General features: G+C 45.2%; 1 protein-coding gene across 6 annotated transcripts in view; it reads left to right on the top strand.

Moving 5' to 3' along the window:
• LOC139388269 (tripartite motif containing 3b) overlaps nt 1-14,821 on the top strand; it is a 146,145-nt gene that overhangs the window by 73,547 nt on the left and 57,777 nt on the right. For all 6 annotated transcript variants that reach the window (XM_071134828.1, XM_071134827.1, XM_071134829.1 and 3 more), the window contains 3 exons: nt 2,400-2,581; nt 8,702-8,831; nt 9,583-9,693. In XM_071134828.1, coding sequence (XP_070990929.1) covers nt 2,436-2,581; nt 8,702-8,831; nt 9,583-9,693 — 387 coding nt within the window. In that variant the 5' untranslated portion in view covers nt 2,400-2,435. The remainder of the gene's footprint in view (nt 1-2,399; nt 2,582-8,701; nt 8,832-9,582; nt 9,694-14,821) is intronic.

Genomic DNA, 14,821 nt, shown 5'->3' with positions numbered 1-14,821 from the left:
TCACAACCACAGTCCCCACCACTACTCACAACCACAGGCCCCACCACTATTCACAACCACAGTCCCCACCACTACTCACAACCACATGCCCCCTGCTATTCACAACCACAGGCCCCCTGCTATTCACAACCACATGCCCCCTGCTATTCACAACCACAGGCCCCCTGCTATTCACAACCACAGGCCCCCTGCTATTCACAACCACAAGCCCACTGATACTCACAACCACATGCCCCCTGCTACTCACAACCACATGCCCCCTGCTATTCACAACCACAAGCCCACTGATACTCACAACCACAGTCCCCACCACTACTCACAACCACAGGCCCCCTGCTATTCACAACCACAAGCCCACTGATACTCACAACCACAGTCCCCACCACTACTCACAACCACATGCCCCCTGCTATTCACAACCACAGGCCCCCTGCTATTCACAACCACAGGCCCCCTGCTATTCACAACCACAGGCCCCCTGCTATTCACAACCACAGGCCCCCTGCTATTCACAACCACATGCCCCCTGCTATTCACAACCACAGGCCCCCTGCTATTCACAACCACAGGCCCCCTGCTATTCACAACCACAAGCCCACTGATACTCACAACCACATGCCCCCTGCTACTCACAACCACATGCCCCCTGCTATTCACAACCACAGGCCCCCTGCTATTCACAACCACAGGCCCCCTGCTATTCACAACCACAGGCCCCACCACTACTCACAACCACAAGCCCACTGCTACTCACAACCACAGGCCCCACCACTACTCACAACCACAAGCCCACTGCTACTCACAACCACAAGCCCACTGCTACTCACAACCACAGGCCCCACCACTACTCACAACCACAGGCCCCACCACTACTCACAACCACAAGCCCACTGCTACTCACAACCACAAGCCCACTGCTACTCACAACCACAAGCCCATTGCTACTCACAACCACAGGCCCCACCACTACTCACAACCACAAGCCCACTGCTACTCACAACCACAAGCCCACTGCTACTCACAACCACAAGCCCACAAGCGACTGACGAGGATGGGATTATGTGTGCCTTCTGGACAGGAGCCTCTCCCGAAACGTAGATACGGGACAGGGCATCGGTCGTGGTGTTCTTTGAACCTGGGCGATAGGTCAGCGTGAAGTCGAACCTGGTGAAAAATAGGGCCCACCTGGCTTGGTGTGGATTCAGTCTCTTCGCTGTCCGTATGTACTCAAGGTTCTGATGGTCGGTGAGGATGACGAGTGGTTCCTTGGCGCCCTCCAGCCAGTGTCTCCACTCTAAAGCCAACTTCACTGCCAAGAGCTCCCGGTCACTGACGTCGTAATTCCTCTGTTTTGGTGGACAGTTTCTTGGAGAAGAAACCACAAGGATACAATTTTAGTGGGTCTCTACCCCCCCCCCCCCCCCCCCCCAGTTTGGTGAAGAACCGGGCCCCGCGGAGCTGCTCGATGGCTGACGGCACCAGCGGGAGATGGTACCGATACTTTGTGGTGATGTCATTGAGTCCACCGTAATCGATACATGGGCGTAATCCTCCTTCCTTCTTGGCCACAAAGAAGAAACCAGCCTATGCAGGAGACATGGACCTGCGGATGAAACCCTGTTGGACGGCCTCTTGAATGAGTCCTCCATGAGCTGGGTCTCAGCCACCGACAGAGGGTAGAGGTGCGGAGGTGTAGCACCGGAAAACAGGTCAATGGCCACAGTCCCAGGGGTGATGAGGAGGGAGACGGGTAGCGAGAGTCTTGGAGAATACCTCCCTTTGATCATGATATTCCTCCGGGATTTTGAGCTGGAGGGCTACCATGAGACATTCAACCGATGTGGAACAACATTGGACAGGAAAGCTGGTCTTCTGACATTCAAGTGACCAGTCGGTGATTCTCATCCTCGACCATGAGATGGTAGGGTTATGGTGCTGAAGCAGGCAGAGGACGATCTTGTGGTGATGAAGGGGATGTTTTCCTGGTGATTGGGCTCCATGGTGTGATGGTTTCCGAATCCTAGAAGCCAACAGCTGAAGCTCACCTACCTCGCTGCGGGATGATCCAAAATGCATTTAAACAGAGCCACGAACCCCTCATAAGACTCAAGCTCCTCCTCGACCGTAGCCCATTATTATTATTTTTTTCTCTCTCTATCTCTCTCTATCTCTCTCTCTCTCGCTCTCTCTCTCTCTCTAATAAACAGTAAAAACGTTTACAGTAAGCATCACACTCCCAAAAGTTCAAAATGAATAAAGACATCTCTCTCTCTCTCTGTCTCTCTCTCTCTGTCTGTCTCTCTCTCTCTCTGTCTCTGTCTCTCTCTCTCTCTCTCTCTCTCTCTCTCTCTCTCTCTCTCTCTCTCTCTCTCTCTCTCTCTCTCTCCCCCTCTCTGCAGGTTAAGTGTAGTGGCGGTGGCTGGCTGTGTGTGTGAATGTCTGTTCCCATGGCGCAGCGGGAGACAGGAGGCACCAGCCCGGTGGTCCGGCAGATAGACAAACAGTTCCTGGTCTGCAGCATCTGTCTGGACCACTACCACAACCCTAAAGTCCTGCCCTGCCTGCACACCTTCTGTGAGAAGTAAGTCTCTACCATACACCTAACCACTACACCCTACATCCTATACCTTAACCACTACACCCTACATCCTATACCCTAACCACTACCACAACCCTAAAGTACCATAACACTACTCTAACCCAACTTATACACGCTAACCACCCTAGCACTACTCATACACACTAACCACCCTAACCCCTAAACCCTACCCTACTAAATTACTTACCGTTAGCTCAAACTCAAATCAAATCGTATTTGTCACATACACAGGGTTAGCAGATGTTAATGGTCACATGGTTAGCAGATGTTAATGGTCACATGGTTAGCAGATGTTAATGGTCACATGGTTAGCAGATGTTAATGGTCAAATGGTTAGCAGATGTTATTGGTCACATGGTTAGCAGATGTTATTGGTCACATGGTTAGCAGATGTTAATGGTCACATGGTTAGCAGATGTTATTGGTCACATGGTTAGCAGATGTTATTGGTCACATACACATGGTTAACAGATGTTATTGGTCACATACACAGGGTTAGCAGATGTTATTGGTCACATACACAGGGTTAGCAGATGTTAATGGTCACATGGTTAGCAGATGTTATTGGTCACATGGTTAGCAGATGTTATTGGTCACATGGTTAGCAGATGTTATTGGTCACATGGTTAGCAGATGTTATTGGTCACATACACATGGTTAGCAGATGTTATTGGTCACATGGTTAGCAGATGTTATTGGTCACATGGTTAGCAGATGTTATTGGTCACATGGTTAGCAGATGTTAATGGTCACATGGTTAGCAGATGTTAATGGTCACATGGTTAGCAGATGTTAATGGTCACATGGTTAGCAGATGTTATTGGTCACATACACATGGTTAACAGATGTTATTGGTCACATACACAGGGTTAGCAGATGTTATTGGTCACATACACAGGGTTAGTAGATGTTAATGGTCACATGGTTAGCAGATGTTAATGGTCACATGGTTAGCAGATGTTAATGGTCACATGGTTAGCAGATGTTAATGGTCACATGGTTAGCAGATGTTATTGGTCACATACACATGGTTGGCAGATGTTAATGGTCACATGGTTAGCAGATGTTATTGGTCACATACACATGGTTAGCAGATGTTAATGGTCACATGGTTAGCAGATGTTATTGGTCACATACACATGGTTAGCAGATGTTATTGGTCACATGGTTAGCAGATGTTATTGGTCACATACACAGGGTTAGCAGATGTTATTGGTCACATGGTTAGCAGATGTTATTGGTCACATGGTTAGCAGATGTTATTGGTCACATACACATGGTTAGCAGATGTTATTGGTCACATACACAGGGTTAGCAGATGTTATTGGTCACATGGTTAGCAGATGTTATTGGTCACATACACATGGTTAACAGATGTTATTGGTCACATACACAGGGTTAGCAGATGTTATTGGTCACATGGTTAGCAGATGTTATTGGTCACATGGTTAGCAGATGTTATTGGTCACATACACATGGTTAGCAGATGTTATTGGTCACATGGTTAGCAGATGTTATTGGTCACATGGTTAGCAGATGTTATTGGTCACATGGTTAGCAGATGTTAATGGTCACATGGTTAGCAGATGTTAATGGTCACATGGTTAGCAGATGTTAATGGTCACATGGTTAGCAGATGTTATTGGTCACATACACATGGTTAACAGATGTTATTGGTCACATACACAGGGTTAGCAGATGTTATTGGTCACATACACAGGGTTAGTAGATGTTAATGGTCACATGGTTAGCAGATGTTAATGGTCACATGGTTAGCAGATGTTAATGGTCACATGGTTAGCAGATGTTAATGGTCACATGGTTAGCAGATGTTATTGGTCACATACACATGGTTAGCAGATGTTAATGGTCACATGGTTAGCAGATGTTATTGGTCACATACACATGGTTAGCAGATGTTAATGGTCACATGGTTAGCAGATGTTATTGGTCACATACACATGGTTAGCAGATGTTATTGGTCACATGGTTAGCAGATGTTATTGGTCACATACACAGGGTTAGCAGATGTTATTGGTCACATACACATGGTTAGCAGATGTTAATGGTCACATGGTTAGCAGATGTTAATGGTCACATACACATGGTTAGCAGATGTTAATGGTCACATGGTTAGCAGATGTTATTGGTCACATACACATGGTTAACAGATGTTATTGGTCACATACACATGGTTAGCAGATGTTAATGGTCACATGGTTAGCAGATGTTATTGGTCACATACACATGGTTAGCAGATGTTAATGGTCACATGGTTAGCAGATGTTATTGGTCACATACACATGGTTAGCAGATGTTAATGGTCACATGGTTAGCAGATGTTATTGGTCACATACACATGGTTAGCAGATGTTAATGGTCACATGGTTAGCAGATGTTATTGGTCACATACACAGGGTTAGCAGATGTTATTGGTCACATGGTTAGCAGATGTTATTGGTCACATACACATGGTTAGCAGATGTTAATGGTCACATGGTTAGCAGATGTTATTGGTCACATGGTTAGCAGATGTTATTGGTCACATACACATGGTTAGCAGATGTTAATGGTCACATGGTTAGCAGATGTTATTGGTCACATACACATGGTTAGCAGATGTTATTGGTCACATGGTTAGCAGATGTTAATGGTCACATACACATGGCTAGCAGATGTTATTGGTCACATGGTTAGCAGATGTTAATGGTCACATACACATGGTTAGCAGATGTTAATGGTCACATACACATGGCTAGCAGATGTTATTGGTCACATGGTTAGCAGATGTTATTGGTCACATACACATGGCTAACATATGTTATTGGTCACATGGTTAGCAGATGTTAATGGTCACATACACATGGTTAGCAAATGTTAATGGTCACATACACATGGCTAGCAGATGTTATTGGTCACATGGTTAGCAGATGTTATTGGTCACATGGTTAGCAGATGTTAATGGTCACATACACATGGTTAGCAGATGTTATTGGTCACATGGTTAGCAGATGTTATTGGTCACATGGTTAGCAGATGTTAATGGTCACATACACATGGTTAGCAGATGTTAATGGTCACATACACATGGTTAGCAGATGTTAATGCGAGTGTAGCGAAATGCTTGTGCTTCTAGTTCCGACAGCGCAGTAATATCTAACAAGTAATCTAACAATTCCACAACTACCTAATAGACATAAATCTAAGTAAATTAATTGAATAAGAATATATACATGTAAATATATGGATGAGCGATGTCAGAGCGACATAGGCAAGATGAAATAGATAGATTACATAAAATACAGTATGTACATATGAGATGAGTAATGTAAGATATGTAAACATGATTAAAGTGGCATTATTAAAGTGACTAGTGATCAGTTTATTAAAGTGGCCAGTCATTTCAAGTCTTTATGTTGACAGCAGCCTCTAATGTGTTAGTGATGGCTGTTTAACAGTCTGATGGCCTTGAGATAGAAGCTATACTTCAGTCTCTCGGTCCCAGCTTTAATGCACCTGTACTGACCTCTCCTTCTGGATGGTAGCGGTGTGAACAGGCAGTGGCTCGGGTGGTTGTTGTCCTTGATGATCTTTTGTCCATCCTGTGACATCGGGTGCTGTAGGTGTTCAGTGTGGTAATCACATAGATAGATTCTAAAAGGTTCTAAAGCTTCTAAAGGTTGTAAAGCTTCTAAAGATTCGACAGGTTTTAAAAGCTTCTAAAGCTTCTAGAGCTTCTAAAGGTTCTAAAGCTTCAAAAGGTTCTAAAGCTTCTAGAGCTTCTAAAGGTTCTAAAGCTTCTAAAGCTTCTAGAGTGTCTAAAGGTTCTAAAGCTTCTAAAGGTTGTAAAGCTTCTAAAGCTTCGACAGGTTTTAAAAGCTTCTAAAGCTTCTAGAGCTTCTAAAGGTTCTAAAGCTTCAAAAGGTTCTAAAGCTTCTAGAGCTTCTAAAGGTTCTAAAGCTTCTAAAGTTTCTAGAGCTTATAGAGCTTCTAAAAGTTTGAAAGCTTCTAAATGTTCTAAAGCTTCGAGAGCTTCTAAAGGTTCTAGAGCTTTTAAAGCTTCTAAAGGTTCTAAAGCTTCTATAGCTTCTAAAGGTTTTAACAGGTTCTAAAGCTTCTAGAGCTTATAAAGGTTTGAAAGCGTCTAGAGTTTCTAAAGGTTCTAGAGCTTCTAAAGGTTCTCAAGGTTCTATAGCTTCTAAAGCTTCTAGAGCTTCTAAAGGTTTTACATGTTCTAAAAGGTTCTAAAGGTTTTAAATGTTCTAAAGCTTCTAGAGCTTCTAAAAGTTATAGAGCTTTTAAAAGTTCTAAAGCTTCTAAATGTTCTAGAGCTTCTAAAGGTTCTAGAACTTCTAAAGGTTCTAGAGCTTCTAAAGGTTCTAAAAGGTTCTAGAGCATATAGAGCTTCTAAATGTTCTAAAGCTTCTAAAGGTTCTAAAGGTTCAACAGGTTTTAAACGCTTCTAAAGCTTCTCAACGTTCTAAAGCTGCTAAAGGTTTTAAAAGGTTCTAGAGCGTATAGAGCTTCTAAAGGTTTCAAAGCTTCTAAAGTTTCTAAAGCTTCTAGAGCTTCTAAAGGTTCTAGAGCCTCTAAAGGTTCTAAATGTTTTAAAGGTCCTAAAAGGTTCTAAACGTTTCTAAAGTTTCTACAAGTTATAAAGCTTCTAAAGGTTCTAGAGCTTTTAAAGGTTCTAAAGGTTCAACATGTTTTAAAGCTTATAAAGGTTCTAAAAGGTTCCAAACGGTTCTAAAGGGTATTCAAGTTTCTAAGTACATTCCTGAGTTTTAAGACCTGTCAACACCATTCAGCAATCTGAGAGACGGCTATTGTTGAAAGGTAGTCATAGACGATTAAAATCCCTCTATCCATCTTTCTCTCTACCGCTCTCTCTATCCTTCTCTTTCACTCTCTGTCCCCCTCTCTCTCTCCCTCTCTCTCTGTCAGAAACAAAACACCCCCTCTAGCAGAGGCTTTTAGATGGAGGAGGGAGGAAAGAGAGCTGGGGGTGTCGGAGGGCTTGGTACCAACATGGCAACATAACCAACCAGGCACACGCATGCACACAGGCAAACTCAAAAACACACACGAGGAAAACAATCAGTGGTTCAATTTCTTCCAATTTGAGTCAGTTTAATTTGACTTTTCTCTGTATAGGAGTGCAACAATATTCATAAATTGAACATAGATTGAATTTAACGGGGGATTCGACCCCAAAACGTTACTTAAAGTTACTTTACTTTAGGTTACTGTTGATGCAAAGAGCTGGTGTCTGTAGATGTCGGTATCTGGTGTCTGTAGCTGGTGTCTGTCTGTGTCTCACACTGCAGATTTTAGGTGTCGTTGGGCAGATGTAGTCTTCAGGATGAAAAGAGACAGGGGATGAAAGGGAGGAGAGCGAGAAATAGGTGACAGAAGGAAAGAGAAAGAAGTACTGTCCCATGAAACACTTCAAACTCTCCCCTCTCTATATCCCCCCCACCCTCTCTCTCTCTCTCTCTCCCCTCTCTATATTCCCCCCCCCTCTCTCTCTGTCTCTCTGTTATGTTTGACAGGACGGTTGTCTGGCTCAGGCTCTTTTGGTATGAGTATGTAACAAATACACACGTCCCAAAGCAGTTGCAGAATGTTAACATTTGTAACAGAAATCTGTTCTTTCTCTCTCTCTCTCTCTCTCTCTCTCTTTCTCTCTGTCTCTCTCTCTCTCTGTCTCTCTCTCTCTGTCTCTCTCTCTCTCTGTCTCTATGTCTCTCTCTCTCTCTGTCTCTCTCTGTCTCTCTCTCTCTCTCTCTCTCTCTCTCTCTCTCTCTCTCTCTCTCTCTGTCTCTCTCTCTCTCTCTGTCTCTCTCTCTCTCTCTCTCTGTCTCTCTCTCTCTCTCTCTCTCTCTCAGTCTCTCTCTCTGTCTCTCTCTCTCTCTCTCTCTCTCTCTCTCTGTTATGTTTGACAGGACGGTTGTCTGGCTCAGGCTCTTTTGGTATGAGTATGTAACAAATACACACGTCCCAAAGCAGTTGCAGAATGTTATCATTTGTAACATAAATCTGTTCTCTCTCTCTCTCTCTCTCTGTCTCTCTCGCTCTCTCTCTCTCTTTCTCTCTCTCTAGTTGTTTACAGAACTACATCCCTCCAGAGTCTCTGACGTTGTCGTGTCCTGTGTGTCGACAGACGTCCATCCTACCAGAGAAAGGAGTATCCGCTCTACAGAACAACTTCTTCATCACTAACCTCATGGAGGTACGGCTTCTTTCGTTGTTGTGGTCAGAGGTAGAGCCTATCTATTGTTTTTGTTGTCTGAAGTTTGATTGCGGTGTGTTATGTTGTGGGTAGGTCATAGCCTGGGTACCAGTCAAGAAGTTTAAATATATATAAAACAGGTCTGGATTTCAGGTTAGTTTCCCATAATGCACTGCAAGAGAGTTGGGACAGGGTTTTTAGAACAGAGCGCATTTATTCTTACTGTTGATGATGTAACAAAACGGGCCCCTATGACATGACCAGCTGTAAACAAGCAGAAAACAGAGCGGTGAATTTTACAGCCATTTTTATTGATTAGCATTCGGGGATAATTGCTGTCCATATCTTTAACTGTGTTGTGGTGTCTGCTTTCATTGGACAGCTTTAGTCGAAGTAATGATCGGGAGGGGGAGGGGGGCGGGGGGGGGGGGGGGGTTGGGAGGGGGACATAGTTATATATAATTAGAAGACTGAAAAATGACTGTAAGAAGCCCAAACAGATATAATATTTTACTAAAGCATAATAATGTTTAACCTTGTGATAATATACAAATGTAAATGTGTCTCTCTACTACGTAGATGTGTCTCTCTACTCTCTCTAATACTTGGGAACAGATTTTATAAATTAAAATCATTTGGAGCTGATTTCCTGGTATTTTTTTTCAGTCTTCTATGTGCAACAGTAAAAAAATAAATGTAAAAAAAAGTACATATAAAGTTGACATCTCGATGTTGATTGTGTTGTGGTCAGGTCCTCCAGAGGGATCCAGAGTGTTCGAGGCTTGAAGCCTGTAGTGTCCTGGAGTCAGTTAATGCTGCTGCTGCAGGAAAACCCCTCTGTTGCCCCAACCACGAGGGCAAGGTAGGGTTCTATTACCATTAATACCCCTCTACTACCCCCTACAACCACTGATACCCCTCTACTACCCCCTACAACCACTGACACCCCTCTACTACCGCCTACAACCACTGACACCCCTCTACTACCCCCTACAACCACTGATACCCCCTACTACCCCCTACAACCACCGATACCCCTCTACTACCCCTACAACCACTGATACCCCTCTACTACCACTAATACCCCTCTACTACCACTAATACCTCTCTATTACCACTAATACCCCTCTTACTACCCCCTACTACCACTAATACCCCTCTACTACCCTCCACTACCCCCTACAACCACTGATAACCCTCTACTACCCCCAACTACCACTAATACCCCTCTACTACCCCCTACAACCACTAATACCCCTCTACTACCCCCTACAACCACTGATACCTCTCTACTACCCCCAACTACCACTAATACCCCTCTACTACCACTAATACCCCCCTACTACCCCAACTACCTCAAATACCCCTCTACTACCTCCTACTACCACTAATACCCCTCTACTACCCCAACTACCTCAAATACCCCTCTACTACCCCAACTACCACTAATACCCCTCTACTACCTCAAATACCCCTCTACTACCCCCTACTACCACTAATACCCCTCTACTACCCCCTACTACCACTAATACCCCTCTACTACCCCAACTACCTCCAATACCACTCTACTACCCCCAACTACCACTAATACCCCTCTACTACCCTCTACTAACACTAATACCCCTCCACTACCCCTCTACTACCTCAAATACCCCTCTACTTCCCCCAACTACCACTAATACCCCTCTACTACCCCACCTACCTCAAATAACCCTCTACTACCTCAAATACCCCTCTACTACACCCTACTACCTCAAATACCCCTCTACTACACCCTACTACCACTAATACCCCTCTACTACCCCCAACTACCACTGATACCCCTCTACTACCCCCAACTACCACTAATACCCTTCTACTACCCCAAATACCCCTCTACTACCCCCAACTACCACTAATACCCCTCTACTACCCCCAAGTACCACTAATAGCCCTCTACTACCCCAACTACCTCAAATACCATTCTACTACCTCAAATATCCCTCTACTGCCCACTACTACCACCAATACCCCTCTACTACCTCTAATACCCCTCTACTACCACTAATACCCCTCTACTGCCCCCTACTACCACTAATACCCCTCTACTACCTCAAATACCCCTCTACTGCCCCCTACTACCACCAATACCCCTCTACTACCACTAATACCCCTCTACTACCACTAATACCCCTCTACTACCCCCAACTACCACTAATAGCCCTCTACTACCCCAACTACCTCAAATACCCCTCTACTAACCCCTACTACCACCAATACCCCTCTACTACCACTAATAGCCCTCTACTACCCAAACTACCTCAAATACCCCTCTACTGCCCTCTACTACCACCAATACCCCTCTACTACCACTAATACCCCTCTACTACCTCAAATACCACTAATAGCCCTCTACTACCCCTACTACCTCAAATACCCCTCTACTACCTCAAATACCCCTCTACCACCCCCTACTACCACTAATACCCCTCTACTACCACTAATACCCCCTACTACCACTAATACCCCTCTACTACCACTAATACCTCTCTACTACCACTAATACCCCTCTACTACCCCCTACTACCACTAATACCCCCCTACTACCACTAATACCCCTCTACTACCACTAATACCCCTCTACAGCTCCATACTACCACTAATACCCCTCTACTGCCCAGTACTACCACTAATACCCCTCTACTAACACTAATACCTCCCTACTACCACTAATACCCCTCTACTACCACTAATACCCCCCTACTACCACTAATACCCCTCTGCTTCCACTAATACCCCCCTACTACCCCTAATACCCCTCTACTTCCACTAATACCCCTCTACAGCTCCATACTTCCGGCGCCGACAGAGATGGCCGCCTCGCTTCGCGTTCCTAGGAAACTATGCAGTTTTTTGTTTTTTTACGTGTTATTTCTTACATTAGTACCCCAGGTCATCTTAGGTTTCATTACATACAGTCGAGAAGAACTACTGAATATAAGATCAGCATCAACTCACCATCAGTACGACCAAGAATATGTTTCTCGCGACGCGGATCCTGTGTTCTGCCTTACAAACAGGACAACGGAGTGGATTCCATGCAGCGACCCAAAAAAACAACTCCGAAAAAGAGGGAAACGAGGCGGTCTTCTGGTCAGACTCCGGAGACGGGCACACCGTGCACCACTCCCTAGCATTCTTCTTGCCAATGTCCAGTCTCTTGACAACAAGGTTGATGAAATCCGAGCAAGGGTAGCATTCCAGAGGGACATCAGAGACTGTAACGTTCTTTGCTTCACGGAAACGTGGCTCACTGGAGAGACGCTATCCGAGGCGGTGCAGCCAACGGGTTTCTCCACGCATCGCGCAGACAGAAACAAACATCTTTCTGGTAAGAAGAGGGGCGGGGGCGTATGCCTTATGACTAACGTGACATGGGGTGATGAAAGAAACATACAGGAACTCAAATCCTTCTGTTCACCTGATTTAGAATTCCTCACAATCAAATGTAGACCGCATTATCTACCAAGAGAATTCTCTTCGATTATAATCACAGCCGTATATATCCCCCCCCAAGCAGACACATCGATGGCTCTGAATGAACTTTATTTGACTCTTTGCAAACTGGAAACCATTTATCCGGAGGCTGCATTCATTGTAGCTGGGGATTTTAACAAGGCTAATCTGAAAACAAGACTCCCTAAATTTTATCAGCATATCGATTGCGCAACCAGGGGTGGAAAGACCTTGGATCATTGTTACTCTAACTTCCGCGATGCATATAAGGCCCTGCCCCGCCCCCCTTTCGGAAAAGCTGACCACGACTCCATTTTGTTGATCCCTGCCTACAGACAGAAACTAAAACAAGAGGCTCCCACGCTGAGGTCTGTCCAACGCTGGTCCGACCAAGCTGACTCCACACTCCAAGACTGCTTCCACCACGTGGACTGGGACATGTTTCGTATTGCGTCAGACAACAACATTGACGAATACGCTGATTCGGTGTGCGAGTTCATTAGAACGTGCGTTGAAGATGTCGTTCCCATAGCAACGATTAAAACATTCCCTAACCAGAAACCGTGGATTGATGGCAGCATTCGCGTGAAACTGAAAGCGCGAACCACTGCTTTTAATCAGGGCAAGGTGTCTGGTAACATGACCGAATACAAACAGTGCAGCTATTCCCTCCGCAAGGCTATCAAACAAGCTAAGCGTCAGTACAGAGACAAAGTAGAATCTCAATTCAACGGCTCAGACACAAGAGGCATGTGGCAGGGTCTACAGTCAATCACGGACAACAGGAAGAAATCCAGCCCAGTCACGGACCAGGATGTCCTGCTCCCAGGCAGACTAAATAACTTTTTTGCCCGCTTTGAGGACAATACAGTGCCACTGACACGGCCTGCAACGAAAACATGCGGTCTCTCCTTCACTGCAGCCGAGGTGAGTAAGACATTTAAACGTGTTAACCCTCGCAAGGCTGCAGGCCCAGACGGCATCCCCAGCCGCGCCCTCAGAGCATGCGCAGACCAGCTGGCCGGTGTGTTTACGGACATATTCAATCAATCCCTATACAAGTCTGCTGTTCCCACATGCTTCAAGAGGGCCACCATTGTTCCTGTTCCCAAGAAAGCTAAGGTAACTGAGCTAAACGACTACCGCCCCGTAGCACTCACTTCCGTCATCATGAAGTGCTTTGAGAGACTAGTCAAGGACCATATCACCTCCACCCTACCTGACACCCTAGACCCACTCCAATTTGCTTACCGCCCAAATAGGTCCACAGACGATGCAATCTCAACCACACTGCACACCGCCCTAACCCATCTGGACAAGAGGAATACCTCTACTACCCCAACTACCTCAAATACCCCTCTACTACCTCAAATATCCCTCTACTGCCCGCTACTACCACCAATACCCCTCTACTACCTAATGCTGTTCATTGACTACAGCTCGGCATTCAACACCATAGTACCCTCCAAGCTCGTCATCAAGCTCGAGACCCTGGGTCTCGACCCCGCCCTGTGCAACTGGGTACTGGACTTCCTGACGGGCCGCCCCCAGGTGGTGAGGGTAGGCATTAGAAATTTGGCTTGTCACCAAAAGCACTCACAAACTTCTACAGATGCACAATCGAGAGCATCCTGGCGGGCTGTATCACCCCCTGGTACGGCAACTGCTCCGCCCTCAACCGTAAGGCTCTCCAGAGGGTAGTGAGGTCTGCACAACACATCACCGGGGGCAAACTACCTGCCCTCCAGGACACCTACACCACCCGATGTCACAGGAAGGCCATAAAGATCATCAAGGACATCAACCACCCAAGCCACTGCCTGTTCACCCCGCTATCATCCAGATGGCGAGGTCAGTACAGGTGCATCAAAGCTGGGACCGAGAGACTGAAAAACAGCTTCTATCTCAAGGCCATCAGACTGTTAAACAGCCACCACTAACATTGAGTGGCTGCTGCCAACACACTGACACTGACTCAACTCCAGCCACTTTAATAATGGGAATTGATGGGAAATTATGTAAATATATCACTAGCCACTTTAAACAATGCTACCTTATATAATGTTACTTACCCTACATTATTCATCTCATATGCATACGTATATACTGTACTCTATATCATCGACTGTATCCTTATGTAATACATGTATCACTAGCCACTTTAACTATGCCACTTTGTTTACATACTCATCTCATATGTATATACTGTACTCGATACCATCTACTGTATCTTGCCTATGCTGCTCTGTACCATCACTCACTCATATATCCTTATGTACATATTCTTTATCCCCTTACACTGTGTACAAGACAGTAGTTTTGGAATTGTTAGTTAGATTACTTGTTGGTTATTACTGCATTGTCGGAACTAGAAGCACAAGCATTTCGCTACACTCGCATTAACATCTGCTAACCATGTGTATGTGACAAATAAAATTTGATTTGATTTGTTTTGATACTACCACTAATACCCCTCTACAGCTCCATACTACCAC

This window comes from Oncorhynchus clarkii, chromosome 29 (genome assembly GCF_045791955.1).
Source record: "Oncorhynchus clarkii lewisi isolate Uvic-CL-2024 chromosome 29, UVic_Ocla_1.0, whole genome shotgun sequence".
NCBI lineage: Eukaryota > Metazoa > Chordata > Actinopteri > Salmoniformes > Salmonidae > Oncorhynchus > Oncorhynchus clarkii.
This window is presented reverse-complemented; position numbering and strand designations above follow the sequence as displayed.